This window comes from Entelurus aequoreus, linkage group LG08 (genome assembly GCF_033978785.1).
Source record: "Entelurus aequoreus isolate RoL-2023_Sb linkage group LG08, RoL_Eaeq_v1.1, whole genome shotgun sequence".
NCBI lineage: Eukaryota > Metazoa > Chordata > Actinopteri > Syngnathiformes > Syngnathidae > Entelurus > Entelurus aequoreus.
The window spans coordinates 24,536,256-24,551,610 of record NC_084738.1 but is presented as its reverse complement, the minus strand read 5'-3'; the positions used below and the strand labels follow the sequence as shown (position 1 = coordinate 24,551,610).

The window sequence follows — 15,355 nt, the reverse complement described above, 5'->3', positions numbered from 1 at the left end:
TGAGTGTGTGCGTGTGCGTGCGTGTGTGTGTGTGTGTGTGTGTGTGTGTGTGTGTGTGTGTGTGTGTGTGTGTGTGTGGTGAGTGAGAGTCATCCATGCCACAGTTTCAGCTGGATGGGGTGGAGGGGAGAAAAAAAGAAAAGAAAACAAGGAACCAGTTTGCTTCTTTTTTTTCTTCTTTTTTTTCACCACCCCACTCTGTACTTTTTGCATTGTTAAGTCATACCTGCCTCCTCATTGTTCCTCCCAGGGAGTGCCGGGGGGGGGGGCAAATCGGGGAGGTGAGCAGCACTTGACCATTCAGGCATTTCAATAGAGAGGGTGGGGGCGAGAGAGGAAAGGAGGGGCCACACCACAAATAGAAGTGTTAAAGATCAAGTTAAAGATTGAAGATTTTATTGTAGTCACATTTCAAGGGCACCTCGTGCATGGAAAAATGCCCCCTCCACCACACAAGAAAACTGTATCAAAATGTCTGAAATGGAGTGTGTGTGTGTTGCTTACTTTCTTCCTTTCTTACTTACCGGTACTTTGCCCAGAATGTGATGGAACAGTTCAACCCCAGCTTGAGGAACCTGGTCAACCTGGGGAAGAGCTACGAGAAGTCAGTCACAGGTAAGAGCACGCAGCTTTTTAAAGTCAATCAATCATCAATCAAAGTGTATTTATATAGCCCTTAATCACAAGTGTCTCAAAGGGCTGCACAAGCCACAACGACGTCCTCGGCTCAGATCCCACGTCAGGGCAAGAAAAAACTCAACCCAATGGGATACAATGAGAAAGTCCCATATATGATGTCATTTCTCAACAACTTTAGATAACTTTGACTTACAAAGATGCTGGCGTTTAGATACTTTGAAGGTGCTTTTGTGTGTTTATAGCTTTAATGTTAATGAGCTGCAACAGAGCATCCAAGAAGCTATTCTCTGCACTTAAGTCACTTTTTAAATGCGTTTGATATGATGGGATATTTTCAGTAATTGAAGTACAAACCCCAAAACCAGTGAAGTTGGCACGTTGTGTAATTTGTAAATAAAAACTGGATGCAATGATTTGCAAATCCTTTTCAACTTATATTCAATTAAATAGACTGCAAAGACAAAATATTTAATGTTCGAACTGAGAAACTTAATTTTTTTTTGCAAATAATCATTAACTTACAATTTAATGGCAGCAACACGTTGCAAAAAAGTTGGCACAGGGGCATTTTTACCACTGTTACATGGCCTTTCCTTTGACAACACTCAGTAAACGTTTGGGAACTAAGGAGACCAATTTTTGAAGCTTTTCAGGTGGAATTCTTTCCCATTCTTGCTTGATGTACAGCTTAAGTTGTTCAACAGTCCGGGGTCTCCGTTGTGGTATTTTAGGCTTCATATTGCGTCACACATTTTCAATGGGAGACAGGTCTGGACTACAGTCAGGCCAATCTAGTACCCGCACTCTTTTACTACGAAGCCACGCTGTTGTAACACGTGGCTTGGCATTGTCTTGCTGAAATAAGCAGGGGCATCCATGATAACATTGCTTTGATGGCAACATATGTTGCTCCAAAACCTGCATGTACCTTTCAGCATTAATGGTGCCTTCATAGATGTGTAAGTTACACATGCCTTGGGCACTAATACATCCCCATACCATCACAGATGCTGATTTTTTCCTCTTTGTTCCGGAGGACACGACGTCCACAATTTCCAAAAACACTTTTCCATTTTGCATCTGTCCATCTTAGATGAGCTCGGGCCCAGCAAAGCCGGCGGCGTTTCTGGTTGTTGTTAATCAATGGCTTTGGCTTTGCATAGTCTAGTTTTAACTTGCACTTACAGATGTAGCGACCAACTGTAGTTACTGACAGTGGTTTTCTGAAGTGTTCCTGACCCCGTTTGGTGATATCCTTTACACACTGATGTCGGTTTTTGATGCAGTACCGCCTGAGGGATCGAAGGTCACGGGCTTAGCCACTTACGTGCATGATTTCTCCAAATTCTCTGAACCTTTAATGATATTACGAACTGTAGATGGTGAAATCCCTAAATTCCTTGAAATAGCTAGTTGAGAAATATTGTTCTTAAACTGTTCGACAGTTGGCTCACGCATTTGTTCACAAAGTGGTGACCCTCGTCCCATCCTTGTTTGTGAATGACTGAGCATTTCATGGAAGCTGCTTTTATACCCAATCATGGCACCCACTTGTTCCCAATTAGCCTGTTCACCTGTGGGATGTTCCAAATAAGTGTTTGATGAGCATTCCTCAACTTTATCAGTCTTTTTTGTCACTTGTGCCAGCTTTTATGAAACATGTTGCAGGCATCAAATTCCAAATGAGCTAGTATTTGTAAAAAAACAACAAAGTTTTCCAGGTCGAACGTTAAGTATCTTATCCTTGCAGTCTATTCAATTAAATACAGGTTGAAAAGGATTTGAAAATCATTGTATTCTGTTTTTATTTACGATTTACACAAGATGCCAACTTCACTGGTTTTGGGGTTTGTACATTGTATACTTTAAGTGTGCACTTTCCCAACGTAATAGATGCCATATATCATGGCTATTGTGCTATTTTAGCCTGTTCCCTAAGGACAAAATAATAATATTGAAACATAAACTCCCCACTGGGGATGGGGACCGAATTCCGTACTTTTAGAGGTACAGACCGTATTCTGTCCGTTCGTAAAATACTACGTTTGGCAAACACTTAGCGAGGAAACAAGCACTCAAGCAGCACTCGTAGCAAACTCAATTGGACTGTCTCTAGGTTATTTTGTAATTTTCAATGGCAACACAGCAAGTATGCCTGATAGTAAAGTAAGTCGCCACTATTCCAAAGTGCACAAGCTTTTCTCTTTACATGCCACTGGTTAGCATTAGTGATAGCGGGGCAGCAAGCGCTCACAGCAGACTGAGCCAAACTGCCTCTAGATAATGTTGCAGTTGTCCATGCTAGCAAAGCAAGTAGGCCTTATAGACAACACTGAAACGGAAAGTAAGGCACCACTTTTTCAAAATGCGCTGACTCGAGGCTAATTTACATTGGGCGTTACTGATTAGCATTAGCAATTTTACATGGCAATTTCAACACCTCCAAATTTGGTCAGCAAAACTACAACCAAGATGCACGTTACAATCAAACAGCAAGTATGTAGTATTATGCTTATAGTACAAACGCTTTATAGGGCGTAACATAAGACTAGACAAACATTAAATTTATTGGCAACGACTACTTCCTGGTTAAAGCAACACACTGTTGTCTATACACTACTGTCATCTAGCGTCTTGGAATTGCAACTGCATGCAAAGTCTACTCTATAATACTTGCAAATAAGACAATATATAACAATTGGACAGCACAGCTCCCATAACCAGCACATTTTTAAATGTCACATTTAAAAAATGACTTCATTTATCAAACAATTAATGTACAGTTGTGTACAGGTATCAATTCCCAGGTACCGGGAATTGGTACCTGTGGAAGACTTGCTCTTCCGGGTTCTTCAGACCACCAATCAATGACATGACAGCTTCATTCATAGTTCTGAACAATTATTTATTTTTCAATAAATGTTCTTTGTGTTCCTTTTCAGTCATTGCGTTACGTGTCAGTCCTCGATCTCTCTCATGCTCGTGCTCATACTCGTTCTCCATCATCAACAACCCCTCTCCTTCCTGGCTGCTGCAGTGCTGCTCTTTAACAGAGCGACCGGTGATTAGATAAACCGGCCCAGGTGTGCCATCTACGCACCTGTCGCTAATCTCGAAGTCGGCCCTGGCACACCCCGCTTCGCTGCAGGTCCGCAGGCCACGCCCCCCCCCCCCCCACAGTACCGTATCAGTTAAAAAAATTACATCTGTACATCTACATCTGTAGCCGACTGACGGATAGTTGGGAGAGCGCCAGGCTCTATTTTAAGATGTGTCGCGAAGCCTGTTTTTTTTTTTTTTGTTTGTTTGTTTTTTTAAGTGCACCTCTGTGCTTTTATCCTTCCATCCTGAAAACCCAGAACATCAAACCCAGTGGTTTTTAGTGCCTGTTCTCTCAAAAGTAGCAAAAAGTACAAGAGAGGAGAGATTTTTCTTACGCTTGGTGATCCTAAACAGGCTCTAGGGACAAATATTATATCATCATTATATGGAAACCAGCAGTTTTGTTATAATCTGGCATATTTACACCTGCATTGTTGAAGAGACTAACAAAAAAAGTCCATTAGCCACTTTGCGCCATAATACATTGAGACAATGGAAGTTATTTCTCTCAAGAAGTAGTCTGCACCTTCTCAAAATGAATAAAACTCACGCAAGCATACAAACATTTAAAAAAAAAAAAAAAAAGATTTACATTTAAGTTTCCAACAGTACAGGCCAAAAAATAATTCAAATTGGAGGTTGTCTGTTTAGATACATTGTGGTGGTCTACAACCATCTAATTTATTTAGTCTGGTTTCTTACTCCTGTTTTCTTTCAAGCTTCATCAGTGAGTATTAAACAACCCTAAGGGCAGTTATGATTAAGCCCTATGAAATATGCCTAGCAACAAACACCAATAAGGGAAATTCTTTTGATGTACTTACCCTCCGTTACTGAAGCTAACACGGTGTAACACACTATTTAATACCTTGGTAGTCGTTCCTGCAGCATAGATATTTGTAGCATAGAAATTTGACTAAATATATTTTCAGGAAGCAAATGCAAATGTTTCAACATTGCCCATCCATGCAGGTATGACCTTCGCCGGAAAGGCTTACTTTGATGCCATCACAAAAATCGGGGAAAATGCCACCATGTCTCCAGTGTCCAGGGAACTTGGTACGTTGATAATTTATCCATTTTCCAATAAAAGTTTAGCTATAGTGTTATAGGCCTACTACACTTTGCTTACACATAATTCCAGCTTTCATGTCATATAAACACCGCTAACATCAACACAAACAGCAAAAGAAACCTGACTGTTAGAAATAATAACACAATCGAATCTAAAAGTCAAATAAAACTCTTTTGAGGTGCATTCTATACATTATTTTTACATTTTGGCATCATGGCTAGACAGAACCAACTTTTGAACCTTTTTCAACTCTTCCCCCTATAAATGGGAAAGGTTTATTTTAGAGATGTCCGATAATATCGGCCTGCCGATATTATCGGCCGATAAATGCGTTAAAATGTAATATCGGAAATTATCGGTATCGGTTTTTTCATTATCGGTATGTTTTTTTTTTGTTTTTAAAAATTTTTTTTTATTAAATCAACATAAAAAACACAAGATACACTTACAATTAGTGCACCAACCCAAAAAAACTCCCTCCACCATTTACACAAAAGGTTTGTTTCTTTCTGTTATTAATATTCTGGTTCCTACATTATATATCAATATATATCAATACAATCTGCAAGGGATACAGTCCGTAAGCACACATGATTGTGCGTGCTGCTGGTCCACTAATAGTACTAACCTTTAACAGTTAATTTTACTCATTTTCATTAATTACTAGTTTCTATGTAACTGTTTTTATATTGTTTTACTTTGTTTTTTATTCAAGAAAATGTTTTTAATTTATTTATCCTATTTTATTTTATTAATTTTTTTTTTAAAGTACCTTATCTTCACCATACCTGGTTGTCCAAATTAGGCATAATAATGTGTTAATTCCACGACTGTATATATCGGTATCGGTTGATATCGGTATCGGTTGATATCGGTATCGGTAATTAAAGAGTTGGACAATATCGGAATATCGGATATCGGCAAAAAGCCATTATCGGACATCCCTAATTTATTTTTTTCAAATATCAAAACTATTTCTTTAAATGGCTATAATTGTCATCTCTCGCTTAGTCTCCACAGTGGTAACAGGAAAGTATTTTCTGGCTAACAAGCTTCCTTATTTTTAAACTGACAACTAGCAAGATTGTGCAATGTTCTGCTTCATCATCACATGACTCATTCTTGAGCATTGCTTGAATGCTGGTCTAATTTTTAAGAGGTCTTAAAGAAATGTTTTAACTATTCATCAAGTTAATTCTCTGTTCTGATGCATATTTTTTTTGCAGGGACTTGCAATGTATTCTAAAAGACAGCCGCAGATTTTTCATTAAGTAGTTGCTCCGTGGTTGCACTTTTGTAATAACAATTGTTTGAGGAAACATCAGTAAGAAGCAGAAATCTTTGCAAAGCAACCAGAAAAATAATAAATGCCGTTTGTTGAACCAGCTATATATGGCCACAATATGAATTTAAAAAATGCAAACCACAATACACTTAAGGGGTAATTGCACTTTAAAAAAAATTTGCCCATCATCCAGAATCCTTACATTAGACAAGAACACACGTCTGTCTCATTTCATTGCATACTAAATAGTGAAAAACTGCTAGCAAGAGACGGCTAACAATGCGGGTAATGGGGATGCTATCTATTCCACCTGTAAAGCCTTCTAAAAACCTCTAACAATGTTTTATACACACTGTAAATATGCATGTAATGTAGTAACAGGCACATGCATGATACCATGGAGTATTTACAGTATTTTGGTAATTTGTAAGCATTACCGTAACTTCTTTCCAGGATGCATTGATGTCACAGAACGCATAGCAATGAACACTACAACATAGAAAGCCCTTTTGTGAGAGCCTTGTAGCGTTATCATGTAGCACTCTTGTTAAACGCTTCAAAAAGGAACATATAAGAATGACTTGCAATGTCATCACGCACTGAGATGCTGACTGATGGGATGGTTGTATCTTTCAGCACTTGTGCTCTCTTTGAGCTGCTGAATTCAGAATAACCACCACTCCTCAGATTAAAAAAAAAATGCTTCCTTGCGCTGCTGTAATAGTCCTATGTTGCATTGCATTTGTTGAGAGCCATATTGTATCAAGTTGGTAGCGTGTGGATTTTCAAAGTTCTCGGCTTGGCGCCACAACCTTCTTCTATACAGGTGAAATTTATAATCTAGCATTCATTTTTCCAAACTCACAGACAATACAGCAGCAGCAGAGGCAACTCAAGCCCCTTTGCCTTCTTTGTTTTAAGGCGGGTCACAACCAACGTTATTAGCAGTTCAAGCTAGCTCATATCTAGTAGCTAGCTACTCGCTAGTGCTCGGAGGAGCAGCGTGAGCAAGGCCATGTGTTAGCTGTTATAATAAATGTTAATAATAATGTCGCTATAGCTTGGTTTATATGCAGGTCACGGCATGTAAATAAGTGTTGTTGGTACTTTTTTATGCTTTTAAAGCGCTTCATTGGGGGAGCTGTTGAATCCTATGTCCTGCATTTTTAGCTGCCTCTAAATAGCAGTTTTTTTACTATTTAGAACACGCATAAAACAGAGAGACGTGTGTGTTCTTGTCCCACATAGAGATTGTGGATGATGGGCAAAATTTGAAAAAAAGTGTACTTTTTTGGGAATTTTGCCTATCGTTCACTATCTATCATTATGAGAGACAATCCTTTTTATTAGGATTCTTAGCCACAAATTGTGGCTAATGGGAGACACCATTGTAGCCTTCAAGACCCTTTAAAACAACTTGAAAAACCTCCATCAGAGTTTTATATACAGAATGCAGGCATATATATATAATGTAGCAACAGACATGTTCATAACAATATGTTATATGTACAAAATTTACCAAGCTTTGGTCATTTTATGCATTACCGAAACTTTTTTCCTCAACGCATTTATTTCCGTTTCCATAGCAACGTACTTCTGACTTCCGGCATGAAATGTGTGTTCCTACATCTGGAAACAAACGCTTGTGTTTTCTAATCATGGCAGATTTGGTAAAAGACAAAGTAGATGGCTATTTTTGGACAAATGAGGATTCACGACCTTATCTTTTTGAAGCTGAATATACGGAGGATGAACTACTGATTATAGAAGCTTAGCAAGCACAAAAAGAGAGTGAACCATTAGAGCAAACGGAAGCCGAGAAAGTGAAGTCGGCGTGACTTGACTGTAAATGTGGAGCTTGGAAACAAGCTATGTGGACAGAAATGTCATGCTTACCCAAAATAAACCGGAAAAAACTTCCCCGGCCAGCTGGGCCAAACTGTCCATCGTGTGAGTCACTATAATAATGATCATGATACATGCAGCACGTCATGCGTGTTATTACAACTACAGTACATACGCTGTCAAGGTAGCTTTGAAATATGGGCTAATACTTTGCAGATACTGTAATATGATTGTTCATGTCAGTCAGTACAGATTGGTGTCGTATCGCATTGTTTTGTACATTACAAACTCAAAAGCCATTTAACTGTTGACACAGTAACTACCGGTAGCTTACCTCTTGCCATAGCTAGCTTACAGCTAATACCGACCGTAGTATGCCGTCGCAGGGGGAGTTGATACTACGCTACAAAAATTGTTCCTCACTGTTCGCTCTTACAATAACAATGTCGCTACAGCTTGGTTATTATACAGGTTACAGAATGAAAATGAACTATTGTTAGCGGTTTTTGGATGCATTTTTAAAGTAATTTATAGGCAGAATGGATTGATCTCAGTAGCTGCATTGCTAGCCACATAGAACGAGACGATTATTACAAATTAGAACTAAAAAAAACAAAAAACTTTTGTCTTCTTGTCTCTCATAAGGATTGTGAACGATAGGAAACATTTTCAAAAAAAGTGCAGTTCCCCTTTAAGTGACAATGACAATGGAGCATTCTTAACTAAGTAATTATTTATAAATATTCACCTAATAATGAGTGGCTAACATGGTACATTTAACCTAAGTGCATCAAATTGTTGAAACACTTTTGGACCAGAAAAGAAAACAAACATGACCATTGTGTGCATGTTTGCCAAGTTCTTATTGTCTCAATTTCATAATGAGTAATAGAAACGCATGAGTGCGCCTTGCACAATCTTTGCTGCTGGGACTATTTAGCGGAAGAGTGTGAATTCTCTCACAGCCTGCAGCAGGCGTCCTACTGCAAACATGCTGAATAAACACGACAGAAGAATGTCTTTCCACCAGGGATCTTTCCTCATCTCTTCGTTTGGATTCGCCCTAATCCACCAACTGTCTATCTGCCTGCCTGTCTGTCTCTTCTGGGGAGCCTATAAGAGGCTCAAATTGAAGCAAAATTGACCATTTATGGCGTCAGGCGTCTTCATCTGGTGTGATGGACAGGATTGCTTAGTAGATCATTATGACCCTTTCTTTGGTTGAAGACTTTATTTTTCCTCCCTAATGGTACGCAAGGCTATTTATTCACTGGGAGTTTTTACCTCAGAGTTCACTGCTGCCATGGTCTGGTGTGGATTTTACTCAGTTTCTTGTATCAATCCTGTTACAAGTCTTGTTTTCCTGGTCAGAAAGTGGCACAACATCTTGTACTTTGCCTTAAACTTTGACTTTTAAGCAATTTAAAAGTAGAGATGAATATCGCTTATATTTTAACCGATACTAGTACCAAATTGGTGCAGGTGCTTAAAAGATGCCCCAATTAAAAAAACAATGCCTTTTTATTTGTATGGAATGCTGTGACATTCACGGTAAACAGACTAGTATTTGAAATACTTCTTATTATTTAAATTAAACAATAACTAAGTACAGTAATACATAAAAATATAACAAATGAAACCTATTTTCGTAATTTTTGTAGCAAAACCAGCAGCAATACAGAACATAGAGAATGTGCAAAAAAAGACTTACTTGTGTTGTAATTAGGGATACCGAATTCGCTACTTTTATAGGTACCGACCGAAGTCTGTCTGTAGTACTGGGTACCGATTCACGTAAAATCACATGACTTCAAATCCGATTACAGACTCAGCACGCAAAGCAAACTCAGCCGGACTAACTCTAGGTAATTTTACAATTTTCCACACCAACAATGCAGGAAGAAGGCACTTACAAGTGCAGTAAGGCTGCACTTTTTCAAATATGCTAGCTCGATGTTAATTTACATTGGATTTGCCATAGACATGCTACCGATTAGCATTGGCGATTTTATGTGGCAATTTCGAGAACTTCAAATTTGGTAATGCAAACTACAACTCGGATGCATGTTACAATCAAACAGATGGTGTGTAATTTTAATATTTACAGTATAATCACTTTGTAAGGCTCAACAAAAGACATGACTGGCAAATTCAACTTAATGGCAAAGACTACTTCCTGACTCAGGTAACACACCGTACTGTATACACTACCGCCATCTTACGTCTTGAAATTGCAACTGCATGCAAGTCTACTGTACAATTCGGTACAGAACTTGACAATGGGACACAGAATTATAAGAAAACAAGATAACAAATGAATAGCACAACTCACTGTTAAATGTAAAAAAAAACCATTGTTTTTATTACTAGCATTTATCAACACAGTAGAACACACACAAAAGTATTGAATATTGGTACGTGGTACCGTATTGATTCTCAAGTACCGGGAATCTGTACCGTATCGATTATCAAGTACCGGGAATCGGTACTGTATCGATTTAAATGGGAAAGGTATCTATCCCTAGTTGTAATGTGTGACATTCGTAATTTCAGGGGTTTGTGAATGCACCTTGCTGGCTGTAACCGTCATTATTGGTACCTAATGAAGAAGTGCATTGTTGTTGTTGTGGTTACCCATATCTTTAGGTACTAATGTGCTATTTCTATTTCGGTACCCATTCCAACTTAAGAGTCTCAGGATGAATGTAGGAAATCACAACAAGGCCTTAGTCCCTCCTTGGGGAGCTTGTAACTAAAGATTATCAGGAAATATAATCCATGTGTTAAGTTAAGAGTAAATGATACAAGAGTAAAGTAACAAAATCACGCCAAAATATTATAATATTTTATAGACTTAATTATAAGACGACGCTGAATATAAGTCAACCCCTCCACTTTAAGCCCGATTTCTGGAAAACATTTTTAAGGCAAAATCAAGCTTTGAATATCAGTAAAATAACATGGTAGCTTGCATTTAAAAAGTGATATGCGTTTGCCTGACAGCAATACTACTTGGACAAAATGCATTGCCAGAAACGTTTCAAGGATAAAATGCCTTTTATTGTCACTATACACAGGTACAATTAGATTAAAAGCAACTCCAGTATCAGTGCGACAGTCTATAAATATGCAAAAAAATGGAAGGAAAGAAAAGAAAAGTAGTGCAAAAGGAGGTAAGGTGCACAGTCCAGTCCTGAGAACTAATGTTCTGAATGTGTTGTTTAAATATGATACTATATACATATACAGAAGCATTCAGACTGTGGGTGGAAAGTAAAAATTGCACTCAGAGAGGTGCTAAACTATAAAATCAGTGCCTATGAGAGTTCACCGTGGTTATGGTTATGGTTATTCTGCTATTTAGTTGTTTCATTTAATTTTGTGTGGAACTGCTTTCAGTATTAAACTGTGCAGTTCTCTACAACTGTGAACCACAACCATATTAATGAACATATTAATGTATGAATGTCCAAGCAATATTTTTACCTCTTGCATTTGGCCGTGCGTGTGTACCTAATGTTGTGGCCTGTGAGAGTGAAGCACTGTGTATGTGTCAGTTTTAAACAATTAAAAGCCTTCTGTGCACGAAGGCGTGAATGGACTCTGCAGGGAGTTGCCATTCGCCTGCGAAAATGTGAGCCGAGAAAAGAGAATGGCGCAATCCACACCCCTTCCAGTTTTTCTCTGTGCTGCTGTTTGTCAAGCCTCTGTGGGAATAGCTTTTTTGAAATACGGAGATAGGCCGTCTGTGTGAGAAGAATGGTAATGTCAAACGCAGCTATTTGTTTTCCCGAAGCATAAAGAGTGAGGATGCAGGGAACACTCTAAGGGTTTCGCCAAAGATAGCTTTTTGTGAGATGATGTTACGGTCAATAGGAGTGGCATTTTAAATATTTGGAGCTATTTGATGAGACTGTCTAGACACGGACCCCAGTAGTGGCTGCGTGCTCCTGTGTGATGCATGATGAGTTTGCTGAATCATAAAAGCCAGTGAGATTTCATTCTCCCTACCTAGTATGTCCCCTGCAACAAGCTGAAGTACTTTTTTAATGTATGCTTTTTAAATGGAGGTCAGGTCAAATGGGACAAAATTAAATAAATAAATACATATAATACATATAATGTGTCATTAATTTATTTATTGTAAAGGTGTATTTCATATTTAATTAATTATCTAATCATTAAATTGATTATTGATTTAAGTATGTCATGGTTTAATTATTCATTTCACAATTTAATTAATTTTTTCAGGATTTAATTATTTAATGAATAATTTAATGTACCTGTATGTCAGCGTTTATGAATTTATCTTATCAGTCAAACCCACCCGCCAAAGTCAGTGGCCGGGCTAACACAAATCTAGTCTAATGATTTCCTTGGTTTGAAGCCTGGAACATTGGAAGTCTTTCAAAAACCTGACGGCGAAGAAGGATATACTCGTTCTTTTTCAGAAGTTGGTGGTAGATACAAAACCCAAAACCAGTGAAGTTGGCATGTTGTGTATATCGTAAATAAAAACACAATACAGTGATTTGCAAATCCTTTTCAACCTATATTCAATTGAATACACTGCAAAGACCAGGGGCCGTACTTATCAAGCTTCTTAGAATTACTCCTAAGAAGTCTGCTAAGAGTTGACTTAAGAGTAAATAAATTCTTCGCTGAAAGCTGCACTTAAAAGTTAGTTATCAAGCGTCTTACTCACACTTTCAGCGAAGTGTAGGACTGAATCTTAAGTGTCACACTCAGAGCTGAATTACGACATTACTATGTGCCGTAAACGGAATTTTAGGTGACGTCATTTCTGTGTCCATAGAAATGACCAATCACGGAATGGAATCCGTTGTCTAAGAATAAAGAAATATCTTGGATATATTTAAGTGGACAATGGGAGTGTATATTTTGACAATAAACTACAAAATAATACAAAACAAACTAGTCCCCGCCGGCACTCACGCTACCGCTCCCTCTCTTCTCTCGCCCACACACTCACTGACGTCACTCACCTCACGGCCACACACATACGCTACTGTAATAACATTTTCTTTCCAATTCATTAATTAGGCAACTAATTTGAAACTGGTGTGGGTGGCTCTATATATACTAGCCCACTGTAGACACATGCAGAAATCAACAAGGAATCGAAAAGTATTAAATCTGTGACAAAAATAATATCCGCTCCGTCTAAACGATACCGTTTGATCAGCTGCTCGTCATAAAAAAAAAAACAACATTGTTCCGTTCCCTGAACGTTCGCGCACGTCTCTCTCGCCTCAGTGCCATCCCCTGCTGGCAACTCCTAACCACTTAAGATACCTCTGAAGGTCTCTTAAATATCGTGGAGAGTAGGAGTGATTCTTAGACTTAAGAACGTTGATAAAAAGCTTTTATTCTTAAGTTTGAGAGTAGGACTATATTTCGCAAATTCTCAGGACTTAAGTGTAAAATGGCACTCTAAGAAGCTTGATAAGTACGGCCCCAGATACTTAACGTTCGAACTGGTAAACTTTGTTATTTTTTGCAAATATTAGCTCATTTGGAATTAGATGCCTGCAACATGTTTCAAAAAAGACAGAGAAAGTTGAGGAATGCTCATCAAACACTTATTTAGAACATCTCACAGTTGAACAGGCTAATTGGGAACGGGTGGGTGCCATGATTGGGTATAAAAGCAGCTAGATCTGCTAACCCAGAGCATGTACAGGAATTTATTGAAGCTGTCTGAGTTATTTCCGCACTTTCAGACCAAGATATCGACCAGTACTCCTCCGCTTTTCTGGTCGACAAGTGGAAGTGCCGGTTTAACCAATAAGGCATTGAGGGCTAAGTTTGACGGGTAAAAAAAAATTAATTAAGTGCTGACACACAGGTTAATGAAATAAATAATTACATCCTGAAATAATTGATTACATCACCGAATTCTAAAATAATGAAATCAATAATTAAATGAATAATAATAATTTTTATTAAATATTAAAATAATAATTAAATTATCAAATAATTAAATGTACTTTTGAGTAAAATATTTTGCAGACCATTTAATAACACGTTCATGTGTTTAATTCCAATTCTAAATGATTAATGACACATTTAAGTAATTACTTACAGATTGATTGTTTTTTTTATTTTATCCCTAAAAGCCTACTTTTATGAGCGCATGATATCAAATGACAATGTGATTCAGGGCCTGATCTACCAAGATTCCAAATAACACTAATTAGCGTGTGCAAGCTATAGAATTGTGCATACTATTAGTGGCCGTCTTGCGGGTGGTTAACTAAGACTACATGTGCAATTGATAATAAGTGCAAAAGTGGTGCACACCACCGTATTTAAATTATGATTTTGCGTACATGGCTGTCACCATGGAGACACTCATTTCCCTCCACAGCAATAACTGTGATGGTGCACTTGAATGATCCAGACGCAAGAAAATTCCTGTGGCAAGAAGTTATTTTATGTAGGAAATCTACTAATAATGTATATGAAATAAGGAACACCATTAAAAAAAAACGTTAGCCGACAAAAATACAAATCAATTGACTTTGTTTTAATCAGTCTCTTAAGTCATCCCGCTGCTATAAAATTATAAAATGGCATTGCTGAAAAGAGGATATGGCTAATATTCTTATTTCTGGCAGTCCATATATGTTCACACTTACACAAATTCTCTCTCCATTGTCTGTCTTTGCAGCGCGTTTGCCTTTTTCTCACAGCCATTTGTGCGTAACTGTGCCAGTTTCTCATGTACCTTCCAAACATGCTAAATATAGATGCAAAAACCAACGTCTGTAAATAATTTCAGGCTAAATGATTATATTTGCATATTGTCCTGCAAGTATTGTGGTTGTTCTGATAAGCAGCATTTATTCTGCATATACATGAAGGCAAACACGTTAAATGTACAAGCTCAGTAGATCAGCGTTGCGTGCGCTATCCAGTTTGCAGGTGTTTTAGTACTTGCAAAGGGAAACCTTTAGTAGATCAGGCCTTGAGTGTGTAGTTGGCCAGCCGATAACACTTTTTTGATTTATTACTTTTGGCTGCATGGATAAAATTGCAAATGCTGAGTTGGCAAGTTAACTCAGATACACTGTCACTATCTATAATACAGTGGTACTTCAAATTATGAGTGCCTCAACTTAAGAGTGTTTCGAGATAAGAGCTGTCTCTCAGCTAATTGTTATGTTTCCAGTTGCAAGCAAAAATGTGAGTTCCAAGAAACCCCACCATTAGCAGGTAGAGCAAACAATGAACCGCATAATATCCGTCAAAAACATCTGGTCTTATTGGCTAGCATTAGCTTATAGCTAGAGATCTATATAAACTGTTTTTCAACAATAAAAATGAATAACGTGAGTGTGAAGGACATTGGTGAGATGAAGTGGATGATATGTATTGAATTATAT

General features: G+C 37.9%; 1 protein-coding gene across 2 annotated transcripts in view; it reads left to right on the top strand.

Moving 5' to 3' along the window:
- baiap2l1a (BAR/IMD domain containing adaptor protein 2 like 1a) overlaps positions 1–15,355 on the top strand; it is a 56,688-nt gene that overhangs the window by 1,020 nt on the left and 40,313 nt on the right. The window contains exons 2-3 of one of the 2 annotated variants that reach the window (XM_062056080.1): positions 540–615; positions 4,714–4,800. In XM_062056080.1, coding sequence (XP_061912064.1) covers positions 540–615; positions 4,714–4,800 — 163 coding nt within the window. The remainder of the gene's footprint in view (positions 1–539; positions 616–4,713; positions 4,801–15,355) is intronic. The other variant, XM_062056081.1, reaches the window with a different exon arrangement.